At 35.2% G+C, this 15,907-nt stretch overlaps 1 protein-coding gene across 1 annotated transcript in view; it reads left to right on the top strand.

Annotated features, from left to right (window-relative positions):
- The window catches only part of TBX20 (T-box transcription factor 20), a 54,912-nt gene extending 40,107 nt beyond the window's left edge, over positions 1-14,805 (top strand). The window contains exons 7-8 of the mRNA XM_046669110.1: positions 8,495-8,607; positions 9,885-14,805. Of these exons, the coding sequence (XP_046525066.1) occupies positions 8,495-8,607; positions 9,885-10,225 (454 nt within the window). The 3' untranslated portion in view covers positions 10,226-14,805. The remainder of the gene's footprint in view (positions 1-8,494; positions 8,608-9,884) is intronic.
- Positions 14,806-15,907: the final 1,102 nt, after the last annotated feature.

Here is a 15,907-nt window from a genome sequence, read left to right as displayed (position 1 = left end):
GGAGACACAAACATTCAGTCCACAACACACACTAAAGTTTGAGAACCACTGCCTAGATAAAGCATTGTTCTCTCCTTGGTTCAGAAGCCAACAGTGTAGTAGGAGAGACAGTCATGTGAACATATAATTGACATCAATCTAGTAAGTGCAGTAAAAGAGGAATATATTAGGTATAGTGGTTGTGCAAGGGAGAATGTGAGGGAAAAGGGAAGTTTTTGCTTTTTGAGCATCGAGAAATTTGCACTCTAGTTTCAGAGACAGAAGAAGGGCAATTGGTTCCAATATTGATAGAGTATGTTGGTTTTGCTTTTATCTTACATAAGCAAACAAATATCTTATATTTGTTGGTTTGAACAAATAGTTCAAATGACTTCAAATAATTCTGAACATTTTGGCAGGATCAGCGTAATCATTGTAGCTACTCTTTACCTTGCCCACCCTTCTGGCTATGATTGTACCTTTCACATGTATATTATTCTTGGAATTAATGGTTACGTAGTAGTCAGAAGAAATCTTTTAAAGATTTCCAAGGTAATAATATACTCTCTTTGCCTTGAAAAATAATTTAGTGTTACATATTAGAAAGGCCGACCTTTACTAATGGTACCCACTTTATTTATCTATTAAATCCAAAGTAAGTCTACCAAAACTACTGTCTCTTGCTTTGGAATATAACAGAACTAAACATTACAAGGCAGTGTCGTAGTTTGTGATACCTAAATCACTTAACCAATTAGGTGAGTCATCCTTTACTTTTCAGGGTACAGTACTGTAGAAATCCTCGAAATTGGCTTCCAGGCTAAACAAATTCTTTGCACTTTTCATTCTGCTGGAAACAGGGATTAGACATAAAGTAAACAACATAGGCTGTCTACTCTTTGTAACATCTTCGAAGAGATGGCCCTGATATGCACCAGTTTTCAATCACTTAAAAGGCAATAATTCAATTATACCATCCTTTATATAAGAACTGCCATTGCTTTCAGTTCACTTGCAGGCCTGAGACAAGTAAATCACTTTGATAAAATCCCTTTTTTCTCCCTCCTAGAGACTAGAATAAGTAATGATTCCAGTGATGTACCAAGGACAAAATGGATATAATGTACTTCTTATAGAAAACCAAAATATTTCATAAGGCAGTGATTCATTGTGTTATCTGGAAAATGATTTTTCTTGTGTGTGTATGTGAAGCATGTTTAAATCATTTTATATAAGGGTACTTCTAGAGAGGCAAATACTACACTTTGTTTTTGAACTCAAATGCTTGGACTGGCAGTTTATGTGCATAGGATGGGAAGAAGAATATACTTTAGAAATACATCATCCATAATTTGGGCCCATTACATGGTCACTCCTTTATGACTAGACAAAGAGAAAATATTTTCTAGGGTATTTGAAGCAAGTTCCTTCCTCATGTGAAAATAACACCTAATTCTTTTCTAAGTTCATTTTAAATATTAGCAGTATGACACATGGCTCAGACCTAAAAGGACATCAACTTGAATGTATTTTATAGTTGTCATTTTATTAAGGGTTGCTCAGCTCACTTGATTTACTTCTTAATGACCCAAGTTATTAAAAAAGATAGTCACTCTCTAATACTGTAGAGAATTAAGTCCTTAAGTACTTGACATTGACTGTTAAGGCTGCAGGGGTCCAACATTACAAGAAAGCAGGCATGTAAAGATTAAAATATATGACAGTTGGCAAATTGACTAATTAGGGTCAATGCCATGCCAAATTATCCTTTCCATTAACTTCTACATTTAATATATTTACTGGTGTCTCTTAGTAAATGAGAAAATCTTTTAATTTCAACAAGTCTAACTTAAGGGATTCAACAAGTCTGTTCAAGGGATTTTTAAAAATAGGTTATACTTTTAAATGAGTGATACAGATGCCCTAAAGCTTAATATTTTATCTTTTATGATAGGTATAATTTATAATAGAACTGCAAGTAACATTCTAGTCAAATTCTCTCCTGACTTTAGCATTCAATTTATAAGAAAAATTCTTTTATTTGGATCACATTATTCTGAATTAGGATTATTCAGATGGGTAGAATAAATTGGAAAGAATATAATCTAAGAGAATAAAATATTTTTACCTGCTCTAGATATACGTTTATAAGGCAGTAATATTTACTGAGTAGCTCCTATGTGCCAGACACTATTTTGGGCAATTCAAATGCCTTATCTCATTTAATCCTCCTATTTACATTTATCACTATACCCTGCTTTATTTTTATTCTTCCATAGCACTATCATGACCATCTAATATGCTATGCATTTTTCATATTGTCTCTCTCTTCCCTCTAACCTCTTCCCCATTAGGCAGAGATTTTTATGTTTTGTTTATTGCTCTCCCCACAATTCCATAGTGCCTGTTCATGTTCATAATAGGTACTCAAGAAATATTTCTTTTTGGTTGAGTGAATAGCCCTGTGAGGCAGGTATTATGCTCCCCAATTTACAGACGAAGAGAGCTTAAGGAAGTAACAAAACTAGAATGTGAAAATGGTTCTAGGTTGTCTACCTACTCATCTATCCATTCATCCATTTGACGAATGACTTTAAAGCCCATGGTATTTCCAATATACCACACTGCCTCCAATGCATTTACTATGTTGACATAAACATCAGCATGATAATGACAATTTTTATCAATTCATCATAGTAAGTTCCCAAAGTATCAGTGTTAGACCAGCAATTATTTTCCTTTTGTTCATTAGTAGGTTATCATTTCTCATGATATTTTATAATTTGTGATTAATTTTGAATAAATAATAAATATGTCCAAAGTTCAAATGGTACAGAGGAGTACCTGGTAAAAAGCATCCATCACATGCCTCTTCTCCGTTCCTAAACTTGCCTGCCCATTGGAATCATCTGTAGAGCTTTAACAATTACAAAACACTGTGTCTCACTCCCAGAGCTTGTAATTTACTTGGCCTGTGGGTGTGGCCTAGGTTTTGGAATTTTTAGAAGATTCCCAGGAGGGACTTTGCTTCAGGTAAAGGTAAAGCAACAACAAGCAAGTATACCCTCTTGCCTTAAATAACTAAGAAACACAAAATACATGAAACAATATTTTTTATGACATTGGACACCAGGAAACAGAAGACAATAATCCCCAAAGGATGGGAACCAAATGAGGTGAGCTGTATGACAGCCCCAGCTTATAGTCTGAGACAGTATCTAGACCATGGCACAGGGAAGGAGAATACAGGCAGAGCCTAGCTGACTCCCTGAGTTGAGCAATCAGAGCTGAGCATTTGATGAGACAAAAACAGTGAGAATCCACAGGACAAACTACAGAAGAGGAGAATTCTGAAGATCTACAGAGGGTACCTCTTGAGTGTTCAGCTGAGACCTGATTAGCACATGCATGTGAGGAAAGTACCAGAGGCTGGGGAAAAAGTAGACAGGAAATGAGTAAAGATACAGAAGATTTGAACAACACTGTCAACCACCTTGACCCAAATGACATTTATGAACCACTCTATCCAACATCAGCAGAATATACTTTCTTTCGAGTGCACACAGAACATTTACTAAGATAGACCATACTCTGTGCCACAAAACAAGTCCTAATAAATTTAAAGGTATTCAAGTCATACAGAGTATGTTCTCTGACCAAAATGGAATTATATAAAAAAGCAATAACAGGAAGATATCTGAAAAATTCCCACATATTTGGAAACTAAATAACATATGTCTAAATAACCCATGGAGCAAGGAAGATATCAAAAAGGAAATTAGAAAATATTTTTAACTAAATTAAAATGAAAATAAAACATATGAAAACTTACAGGATGCTGCTAAAACATTAGGGGAAATTTATAATGCTATATACCTACTTTAGAAATGAAGAATGGTCTCAAATCTATGAGCTCAGCTTCCATCTCAAGAAACTAGGAAAAGAGCAAATGAAACCCAAAGTAAGTAGAAGAAAGGAAATAATAAATATCAGAGCAGAAATCAATGGAATGGAAAACAGGAAAACAATAGAGAAAATTAGGGGGACCAAAAGCAGAGAAGATTAATAAAAATGGCAAATCCCTAGCTAAACTGATCATGAAAAAAGGAGAAGAAACACAAATTACCATTTTCAGGAATGTGAGGAGTAATATAACGACAGATTCTACATATAATAAAGGAAGGATAATAAGGGAATATTATGAAAATTTATGCTTATAATTTCAACAATTTAGATCAAATAAACAAATTCCCCAAAGACACAAACTACCAAAGTTTCATTAAAAAAAAAAAAAAGATAATCTGAGAGCTTTTAATTTGTAGTTACAAACCTTTCCACAAGGAAAACTCCAGGCCCAGATGACTTCATTGGTGAATTGTACCAAACATTTAAGTAAGGAATAATAACAATTTTACCCCAACTCTTTTAGAGAATTAAAAAGGAGGGAATACTTTCCAACTAATTATATGGGATCAGTATTATCTTGATACTAAAACTAGAGAAGACATTACAAAAAAAGAAAACTATAGACCAACATCCCTCATGAATATAGATGGAAAAATTCTAAACAAAATTTTAGGAAACTTAATGCAAAGAGAAGGATAATATATCATGACTAGAGTTTAGCTCAGGAATGCAAGGTTGGTTTAACATTTGAAACTTAAATAATACAACTGACCATATTAAGAAACTAAAAAAGAAAATAACCTGATCATTATAATAGATACAGCAAGAGCATTTAACAAAATTCAACTTTAAAAACACTCAGAAAACTAGGAATAGAAGGGAATCTCCCAGTCTGATAAAGGGCATCTACAAAAAACCCTAGAGATAATATTATATCTAATGGTGAGAGACTGAATGCTGTCTCTAAGATAAAGAACAAGTCATGGATGTCCACTCTTACCACTGTTAATTCAATATTTAACAAATAGCTCTAGGCATTGCAATAAATCAGGAAAAATAACTAAAAGTCATCATGATTGGAAAGAAAGAAGTAAAACCATCTCTGTTCATAGACATCTTGATTATCTATGTAGAAAATCCAAATCTACAAAAAGCTACCGGAAAAAATAAGCATGTTTAGCAAGGTCACAGGATACAAAATCAATATACAAAAATAAGTTGTATTTCGATGTACTAGCAATGAACAATCAGAAATTGAAATTAAAAAGCAATATTTACCATAACATGAAATATTTAGGGATAAATCTGGCAAAAAAAAATGTAAGACCTATACAGTTAAAACTACAAAAACATTGCTCAGAGAAATTAAAGAAGACAATTAAATGGAGGGATATACTGGTTCAAGGGTAGAAAGACTTAATTTTGTTAAGATGTCAATTCTCCACAAATTGATCTACTGATTTAACACAATCTTGATCAAAATACCAGTAGGCTTTTTTGTAGAAATTGACAAACTAATTCTAAATTACATGTGGAAATGCAAAAGAACTAGAATAGCCAAAACAACTTTGAAAAATAAAAATAAAATGAAGTACTAATACTACCTAATTTCAAAACTTTTATGCAACTTCAGTAATCAGGACAGTGTGATTTTGGTGTCAAGATCAACTAATAGATCAATAGAACAGAGTACAGGGTCTGGAAGTAGGCCCACACATACATGGACAATTGACTTTTGACAAAAATGCAATGATAATTCAGTGGAAATGGGGTAATCTCAACAAACAGTGCTAGAATAACTGGATATCCAATAGCAAAAAATGAACATCAGTTCATTCCTTATAACATATTTGAGATTAACTCAAGATGAATCATAGACCTAAATGTAAAACCTAAAACTTCTAGAAAAAATTTTAAGAGAAAACTTTTCTGGTCCTGAGTAGGCAAAGATTTTTAGATATGAAACCAAAAGCATAATCCATAAAATTACTAATGGATAAATTGCACTTCATCAAAATTAAAAACTTCTGCTTTTTAGAAATACTGTTAAGAGAATCAAAGGACAAGCCACAGGCCAGGAGAAAATATTTGTAAATCACATGTCCTATAAGGACCAGTACCCAGAATATATAAAGAAATCTCAAAACTCAATAATAAGAAAGCAAAGAATCTACTTTTAAAAATTAACAAAATATTTGAACAGTTTACTAAAATAGGTATATAGAAGCCACTAAGCACATAAAAAGATGCTCAACATCTTAGTCATTAGGGAAATGAAAATTAAAACTATGATTAGATACCAGTACATATATATTAGAACAGCTAAAATTAGAAAGATTGACCATACCAAGTGTTGGCAAAAATGTGGAGGAAGTGGAACTCTCATACCTTGATGGTGGGAATGCTAAATGGTACAATTGCTTTGGAAAATCATCTGGCAGTTTCTTAAAAAATTAAACACACATTTACCATACAATCCAGTTATTCCACTCTAAGGCATTTTTCCAAGAGAAGTGAAAGCATATGTCTATTTTTCAAAAAGTATACATGATTATGTATAGCAGCTTCACGTATAACAGTCAAAAACTTGAAACAAGGCAAATATTCCATCAATAGGTGAATAGATAAACTATAATATATACATACAGTAGAATGCTACTCAAAATAAGGAAGAATAAACTATTGATATGTGCTCCAACAAGATGAATCTCAAAGGAATTATGCTGAGTGAAAGAAGCCAGATAATAAAGAATATATAAGATAGAATTTCATTTTTATAAAATTTTAGTAAATGCAAACTAATTGGTAGGGACAGAAATCATATTAGTGGTTTCCTTGGGAAAGTTTGTTGAGATGGGGACCAGGAAGCATGAGGGGCATGAGGTATTAGATGTTTGTTATCTTACTTATGGTGATGGTGTCACCAGTCACATAAGCCAAAAGTGATCGAATTGTACATTTTAAATGTGCCACTTACTGTATGTTAACTGTACCTCAATATAGTAGTTGTTGGATTTTTTTTTTAAAGATTCCCCAGGTGATTCATATGTATAGACAAGTTTGGGAATCACTGCTCCAATCCCTCAGATTTCTGGTTCCACTCTACAGAGGCAACCTATTTTAGGCAGTTTCTTATTCTGGAAACTGGAACATTCTGGAAGTATTAGGCATATATGAACATAAATACTCCTTGTTTTAAATTCAAAAAGGGCATCTTTATACACTGTTCTGTACTTAACTTTTTTCACTTACTGTGTCTTGGAGATCATTCCTTTTCAATAAATATGGAATAGTCTCATTTTTTTAACATCTATATGTTAATCCATTGGATCTGAATTTTGTCTGATTCCAATAATTTTGACTACATGAGGTGGTACTATATGCTTATTTTAAAATCTTTTGGGAGCAAAGATGTAACTTGAATAGTTTCTAGAATTTATTTTTCTTTTCGGCACACCCTTAAGTCCTCATTTGCATGCTGTGTAATATGACAAAATGCTTCCATCTATGTGAACATACAAGCTTTCTAGAACACCAAATTCACTATGAATTAGTATTTTTTCACTGGTAAAGTCTGTATATCTATGTGAAATGTTGACAAGTGTTACATTTTGGAAAGTTATCGTGACACTTTATTTGCTTTCCTTGTCCTCTCAATATGAAATTTGGTATTTGCTTTGTCTTTCATTCAACACAAATGTTTTTAATCTTTTTTTGGTCCTTTGGTGGTTAATTCGTATTCGTCTTTAGGCCACAGCTGTTCTGGAGATGTATACTGTGTAAGTTAACCTGTTACTTGCTCTTTTGGCAAAAAAATTATTTGGCTAAACTCTTGCTGGCTTTTTTTTTTTAATAGCCGGAGGTCAAAGTGGCCAATACGAAAATAATTTTTGTTTTTAAAGTTAACCACAGTCTTTAGTTTTTAAGCTATGCTGCAAGAGAAAGACCATCTACAAACACGATGGACAAATTTATTTGGGGACCTAAATTCCCTAATGGCCATTTATGTGTCCTTCACAGTTTTCTATAATTTTCAGTCTTAAAGTAACAAGAATCTCAAAGTGTTCATTATTCAAACTACCCATATTGTCATATACTCTGTGCACTTACTGGGTTTGTTAGTGAACATTGAATCTTTTTATGACTAATGATATTTTGAACTTTTTGCCAACATTCATCAGATGTTGAGTCAACACAGTTTGTGTCAGTTGAGTAGTTTTGTACTCATTAGCTGATGAAGTCAGAAGATTCATTGCAGCTCCTCATAGTTAATTCACACACTCATTTTTCACATCATTAAACTCTATATTCCTATGATCAGATGTTGTAGCTCCTTGTCCACCTCTTTGTTCCTCATTTTGCAGGATTTCAGGGAATTGTTCCCATCATATCCAGTTATGTTTGCTTGTATTTGTACATCTGAAGTCACCTTTCTGAGGAGTCTACAATGGAATAAAGTTACATGTTTCGAATGTCATTTTTCCCTGAAGTGGTGGTCTTTTGGCTGAGAAAATAGTTTTACTGACTAGTGAATTACCTTTTACACCCCTCTCCATCTCTGAGTACTTAACTTCTTAGTTTACTCAAGATGCGTCATTCTCTAACCTAGGGAAAGTGTGGAGAGCCTGATTCAAAAGCATTCCTATGCCCGCTCACCCATTCGCACTTATGGAGGAGAAGAGGATGTGCTGGGGGATGAGGTTCAGACAACACAAAACAGAGGTAAGGCAGCTTCTGAATTTTGCAGTTGCTGGGAGCAAGAGCACCTAAAGGAGAATGAAGGCAGGCAGGATTAGAAGAGACTTCTAATCCTCAGGGTACCCATTGCCCCAAAAGTATTTCAGGAGCCTCTTCAGGAAAGCACAGCCCCTGAGGCTGATTTTCACACAGTTCATTATTTTGCCTTTGAGTCTTAAGTGATTCTGCCTACTGAAGGTTTCTTGGGGTTTGTTTTATAGTAAAAGGACATCAAGCCTCTGAGTCAGGGCTCAGGAGTTACTTGTCTGTGATCCACTACCAAAGAGCTGTTGGACTTAGGGGGCAGTTCCTTAGTCTTTCTGAACCTCAGTTTTATAATCTGAAAGTCAGAGAATATATCTGTTCCACTTACATCAGCAATATCTTATTAGGATCAATGACTGAAACAGAAAACACTTTTAAAAAGAAGATTCTCCTAGTGAAGGGCATTACATAGAGATGGTGGCCCCAGTGGTGAGAACAGGGCAGTACTGAAAAGTTCCTTTGTCATAAAGGCTCAGGGAGGAGCCCTCTGCACCTGGGAGTCCAGAGAAAAAGAGACCAGAGGGTGCCCAATCCTGGGCACAGGGATGTTCCAATGGGCAAAGAGCCCTCTGTCATATTTTTACGTCCATAATATGGAATAGCATAATCAGTCAAAACATAGGACATCTCTTATAACTAATGTAAATGAGTTACTAGTAATTATACATTTGGAAAGTTCAGTGTCAACTCTTGTTTAAACTTCCAGATGCTGTGATGTAAAAAAAAACTTTTGCAACTTGTCAAATATTTAATAAAGAATTATGGAAGTTAAAAAAAAAAAAAAAAAAGGAAAAGAAAAGCACTCTTGTGGGTTCTCACAATGGCTTTGGAAACCGAGTAGCTTTGTTGAGGCTGGTATGTCCAGCCTTCCTTACAGGGATGCTGCAGAGATTAGCAAAGATATCCGCAATTTGGAGCTCCTTTAAAGGGAATCAGGTGACTGCCTTCAGGCAGGGTACTAGTGCTCTCTGGGGGTACACAGGCCACCTAACAAGTTAAGTCTTTCTCTATTTAGTAAATTCTCTCTTCCATATATGATTTAAATGATGTCTTCTTATCTAGAAAGGTAGATTTGCCTTGTGGTTGACATGTTTGTCTTTTTAAATTGCAGATCTATTATATATTTTTAAAAATAAATTAATCCTTACTGATAATGTAATTCTTGATTTCCACATTGAAAGAGAGTTTCCAGCCTAATGAGTTGTTTTTCCTTTCAGGGTCAGCCTTTACAACATCTGATAATTTGTCTCTCAGTTCCTGGGTATCATCTTCATCCAGTTTTCCTGGATTTCAGCACCCACAGTCCCTGACTGCTCTTGGCACCAGCACAGCATCCATAGCAACACCCATTCCTCACCCCATACAGGGTTCTCTGCCACCATATAGCCGACTTGGGATGCCTCTGACCCCATCAGCCATTGCCAGCTCCATGCAGGGCAGTGGCCCAACATTCCCCTCATTCCACATGCCTCGGTACCATCACTACTTTCAGCAGGGGCCCTATGCTGCTATCCAAGGACTGCGCCATTCCTCGGCTGTGATGACACCATTTGTATGACTCTTCTAAAAACAGGAGAATCCAAATCCAGAATGTGCAAATGGGTATGGAAATATAGGACAGGGTCGGGTGGGTGGGATGTGGGGTGTTGGAGCAGGGGCTCTCCAGGAGACATGGGACCTATTACAGAGGAGAGCTGGACTCACAATAAAACCTGCCACTGAGGGAATGTACCATGGACCAGGATTCATCTGTAGTTGGGGGACAGCTCTTGGGTTCGAGAAAGAATCAGTGTAAAGTTCTTAGGCAGCCAAAGTCCTACAATTAATAGGATATCAATTTACCCAGAAAGTTTAATAATACAAGGCAGATGAATCTTAAGGTGCATCATTCCTAGTGATTAAAAATGCTGTGTTGATGCAGTAATGTATAAAATCAACATGTATAGATTTTCTTTCTGCTTTCCACAGGTTAAAAAAACCTTTAAAGAGGCAATACTGTATGACATACTTACCATAATGCATAACGACTAACTTAAGTCCATTTCTCCTTGTAGAAAATGAGAGCCAATAGAGAAATATTTGTAGTGCTTTAGCCTAAGCATGTTTAGTTTTCCTTTGTGTTAGTTTGCTGGGGAAGGAGCTGAGATAATGCCCATACATCCTATTTTGTGGATGAATAGGTGGTAATGACTTCACAAAGTTCTTTTTGTAATACTGAAGGGCCAGTACCTGACAAGCTCTTTTTCACAGGCTTGTCTTCTTTCTTCCTAATTCTCTTTCTTGCGACTACTTGTCACTTATGTAGGAAAAATCTATATACAATTTTGAAGCAAGAGGTTTTGTGTGTTATATGGCAAAACTGAGGTTTTAGTTTTCTGGGCTGCATTCTAAATACACTACTGACTTACTCAGTGAGGAAGGTAAAGCCTCTACATTGTGACACAGAGGCTTTCTTCTACTTACAGCTGCAATAAAAAGATGGTTGCCCTATTGTGAAAGGAATTTCTCTGCCACGGGTGCCAAAGGCCCCTTCAGTTTTACTTCAGCTTTGGGAGACCTCATGGATGTTTAAATGTACCAGGCCAAATTCTCCTTTTCAATAAATCCACTTTGTTCTTAGATTAGCTGCTGCCACTGACTGACAAGGATTTGTGAATGACCATTCTGAATGCCCACAGAGCCATCATTTAACCTATGTTCATGAGAAGTTGTGTCCATATGTCTGATTTGTCCTTTTTTCTTACTGTGTTACATTCAGTGACTCCTTTACCACTTTTCTAGCCCATTACATGAAATTTCATGTTAACTCAGTGACTCCCCAGCTGAAACATTGGCAGTGCTTATAAATAAGTCTAAAGCAGTCATCCACTTTATTTTCAGCTCTTGCTGTCTTCTCACGCCTTCCTTTAATGTTTAGTATAGTATTAATGATATTTTAGTTATATATAATCTGTATATTATTTTTGGCCAACATATATCTAAACATTTACAGTCAGGGTAGTACATTTGGCATTTTTCAAGTTTATTTCCCTAATAACAGAAATTTAATGAAGTTTATGGTCCTTCAACTTTAGATATAATGTATTCTAGCTACAGGATATAACCTGTCTTCTTCACAAGGCTCCCCAAAACTCTATTTTAATTTAATTTAAATTTTGTATATAATATTCATTCTACTCTGTTCTGACTGCAAAAGTATTGAATCTTAAAAGAGATGGGAACTACCGCTGCTGAGAGTAGAGGTGTGTTTGGGAGTAAATGCAATATGCTTATCATATCAGACTCCAGTGGGATTTTATTTGGTTGTTTTAATGGTAGGCTTTTCCATATCAAATGCCTTTCTTCGGCACGCCCAGCCTGTGAAACAAGGCATAATGGCACAGCCTGTCTACATGATGCCATTGTTGGATTATTCTGCACTTGCCTTTCTCCCCTGTATCCCAAAGGGTACTTCTGGAGAAGCATGGGCTATGTTAACCAAGCATCTCAAACTCCTAAGGCAGACACTGTAGGCTAATTCCTATCTTTCTCCATGTTATTCTATAGTATCCACAGGTAGTTTGTTTTCCAACACAGCACAGATGTGCTTTTCTTTAAAAAAGCAGTTATGAGTAATGCTTAAGTATCCATAGACCTTAGGATGCTGATTTAATAGTTGGCCTGTTGCCAGTGCTCCTTTTAGTACAGAGTCCTTCTGCTTAAAGCAGGAATAACAAAAGTAGATGCAATTTTACATGATGCTATTGAATACCCTGGTAAATTACTGGTCTGCTGAAGTGAATCTGTATCTCAATTTTCTTTCCAATGAGAATGAAAGGAACATTTTAATACTATTTTGACATTTTCCCCAATTGGTGTGTCTCAAAGTAGGTTTGTATGTTTTTGTTAAATATGATTTTACACCAGTATTTCTTGACTTCATAACTTTTATTTTGTAACTAAGCAATATAAAACTAAAAAAAAGTAGAGTGGTTAGAGAAAAGCAAAGACTAAGGTATCAAAGCGTGCTCTTGGAAAAATCACACCTGAAATTCTAAATTGGATATATTTTTTAAGTATTTGGTATTATTTGAACCAGAAAGAAAAAGTACAAGTGATATGGAGCTTCAACTGATCAGAGTCACTCTAGCCGTGGGAACCAGGAGTAGATATTTACCCTGCGTGGGCCTTTCTGAGCTATTCTGGTTGTTGATTCTTACGTAACTCCTTGGGTATTTCAGATTTAAAAGTCTAAAGTCTATTCTACCAAAAGTAATTGCAAGAACTAGATAATTAGTGGGAAAGCCAATGGAATAATAAAGAGTATGAGTTATAATATACTTGGAATAAGTTCAGGGTTTCCCCCCAGGTGTATTACAGGATCAAAAAGCACGGCTAACATGCAGTGCTGCTAAAAAGAGCCACTGCTGCCAGAACTGCTTTATCTAACCCAAAAGAATTAATTCATAACTTAATAGGTTTTGCATATGTGATTTATTTTTAAAACATTTATCAATAATTCTGAGTAAGTTCAATTATTTCTTTTACTTGCTTAAAATTTACTTTAAAAGTAAAGTAAATCTTCCTCTCTCTTCTGTCCACCCTTAGCAGTATAAACATATCTAGCTTGTGTGTAACATATCACAAATTGTTAGGTAACAAGATCTACATTAATGAATTTATATTGCATTGCTGGTCCTTTTGAGTTTATAACAATGATACATTATCTGGAAGGCCTACCTCCATTCTTAGTAGGAGGGCACAGAGTAGGAGATATTAAGTTTTCTTATACTTATCATGTAGCAAAAGCCTATGTAGGGTTATACTATAGGAGTTACATTGACTTCTTATATTGGTATTCCAAGACCCCGCCCTCCCCACCCCATCCACATCTCAGTCATTGTACTTCTCCAGCCACAACATTCCCCCCTCAAAAAAATAAAAAGGGAACCCTCTAAAAGCCAAAGAAAAAAGAATTCTTAAAGAAAAGGATCCCCATTCCTATAATGTCAGTGATTTTTTCCGAGAGATGTTAGGATATTTATCCCATTTCTGAATTTCATTTTAGCTTTTCAGGCTGTCCTGCTTATATTTAAGCTGAATTATATACTGAGAAAAATAAACTTCAAATAAAATGGGTGGAGTGACTTTACGACCCTATTAAATATGCAGTCGTGCTTAGCCATGACTCAGCATCTAAAGTTCAAAAAATTCAGTATGTAATATACAGGGACACATGTTGCAAGAAAAGCATTCTTTTTACTCAATCTTCCATTGACTAAGCAAAGAAAACTGTTTTCATTTTAAGTGTGTATGTAATTGATAATTATTACAAATAAAACAATAATATACCCTAAATCTAGACTAGACAGAAATAAAGCACTGGGCAGAAAAGATTTTCAGTTGGCTCCTTTATAGAGCCCGGCTTGGGTGGAGGATGGATTTTATATGTTTTTGTATTATTTCAGAATGCAAGGATTTTATGTAAACAAGCAAAGGGAAGGTTACAAACTCTTAAACCTTTAGAAAACCATAAAATCCTTTCTTCATATTCCATGCCAGTTATAAAATATGGCAATACTTATCTTTCTTCAGCATGCTTAAATATGGAACAGTTCATTTATAAATATTTGATAGGCAAATGATCCATAAGTATTTTGTGGCCCTTCTTTCTCTGTTCCTCCCTGGATTCCAATCCCCTCCTTTGATATAAGAAAATAAAAACATTTTGGTGATATAATACATCTGGACAAAAAATACAATTTGTTGTATTTTACTTCTGGTACATTGCAATACTGTATTTAGTTGTTGCTTTTTCTTATTTTCAGAAACCTAGAAGAAGGTCTTTTATTTCCTAAAGGATAAAATTGGATGTGGCCTCCTTAGTGGGCTCTCTCACACATCTACTGTTTGCTGTGTCATTTGCTTAATGAATTGCGTGAGAACAGTCACTGTAATGAAGTGTGTGTGTTGGGGGGTGGGGGGAAGGGCATGGGAAATGTTTTATGAGAAAAGAAGTTATAAGCCTAATACTATGAAGTAACATCTAATGAAGTTCTTTTTAAGTGCAATATATTTATTTCTGCTAGAAATGTATTATCAACATTATGTAATATTTGAAGCATTACATGTTATTTGTAAACAGCTTAAAATTATATATTACCCAAAATTGTACAGAAGTACAAATGTGTGGATATTAATTTCTTTCATTAAAAATGGTGTGTTTTTGATATATATGCACACATTTACACCTTTCATTATCTTACACACTTTGCTTCGTGACTTTTGGTACCTGTTTCCCCGCCTAAAAAAGAAGAGGATTAGTAAGATCAGGGGTCACAACTGGCACTCCCCAGGCCAGACACAGCCCACTGGATTCCTACACAGGCTTTGGGTTTTGTCTTTAATGGCACTGAAAGCCTTTTGGAGAAGACATTGCTCTCAAGTCCCCACCAGTTCCTGTTTCCCATTTTCCTACACCCAGGCCCCTTCACTCATGTCCTCTACATAATGAATTCTTAGAATCCTGGGACTTTACACCTCTCTGTACTGCATGATACTGAAGACTCTATAAAGCTTAAAGAACTCCTACCTCTCATTCTAGGCATGAGCTCTTGGATGTGCTGTAATGATATTACACACAGCAGGCTGACACAAAATAAGATTAGCCGAATTCGAAGTCTTAATCCTTCTTCCACATGACAGTCCCTCAAAATATTTGACGTTATCATACCTTCTGCTTTCAGAAGTCTGCTCTATTACCCTTAATTTTTTGTGCATGCCAAACACCAACCTTTTAAAAATCTTTCTTTTGGAATAATTCCAAGCTTGAAAAGTTGCAAGAATAGTATAAAGAAACCTTGTATACTCTTTACCCAGATTCACCAGTTGTTAACTTTTTACCTCATTTAATTTATTATTTGCATTCACACTGAGTAGTGCATGCATACATATACATACACACTCGTAATACATACAAATTGTGTTTCTGAACCATTTGAGAGTAAGCTTCATATATCATGCCCCATTATCCCTAAGTAATTCAAAGTGTACTTCCTAAAACCAAGAAGATTCCATTAAATAGCCACAGTAGACTTAGCAACTTCAGTACAATACTGTGATCTACCATCTGTACTCCAACTATGTCAAATGACTTGGTGATGTCCTTTCCAGCATATTTTTTCCTTCACTACAGATCCAGTTCAGGACCACATATTGCTTTTAGTCATCATGTTTCTTTAGTTTCCTTTAATCTGGTACA

This window comes from Equus quagga, chromosome 8 (genome assembly GCF_021613505.1).
Source record: "Equus quagga isolate Etosha38 chromosome 8, UCLA_HA_Equagga_1.0, whole genome shotgun sequence".
Taxonomy (NCBI): Eukaryota; Metazoa; Chordata; class Mammalia; order Perissodactyla; family Equidae; genus Equus; species Equus quagga.
Note: the sequence above shows the minus strand (reverse complement) of the source record. Positions and strands in the feature narration are given on the sequence as shown.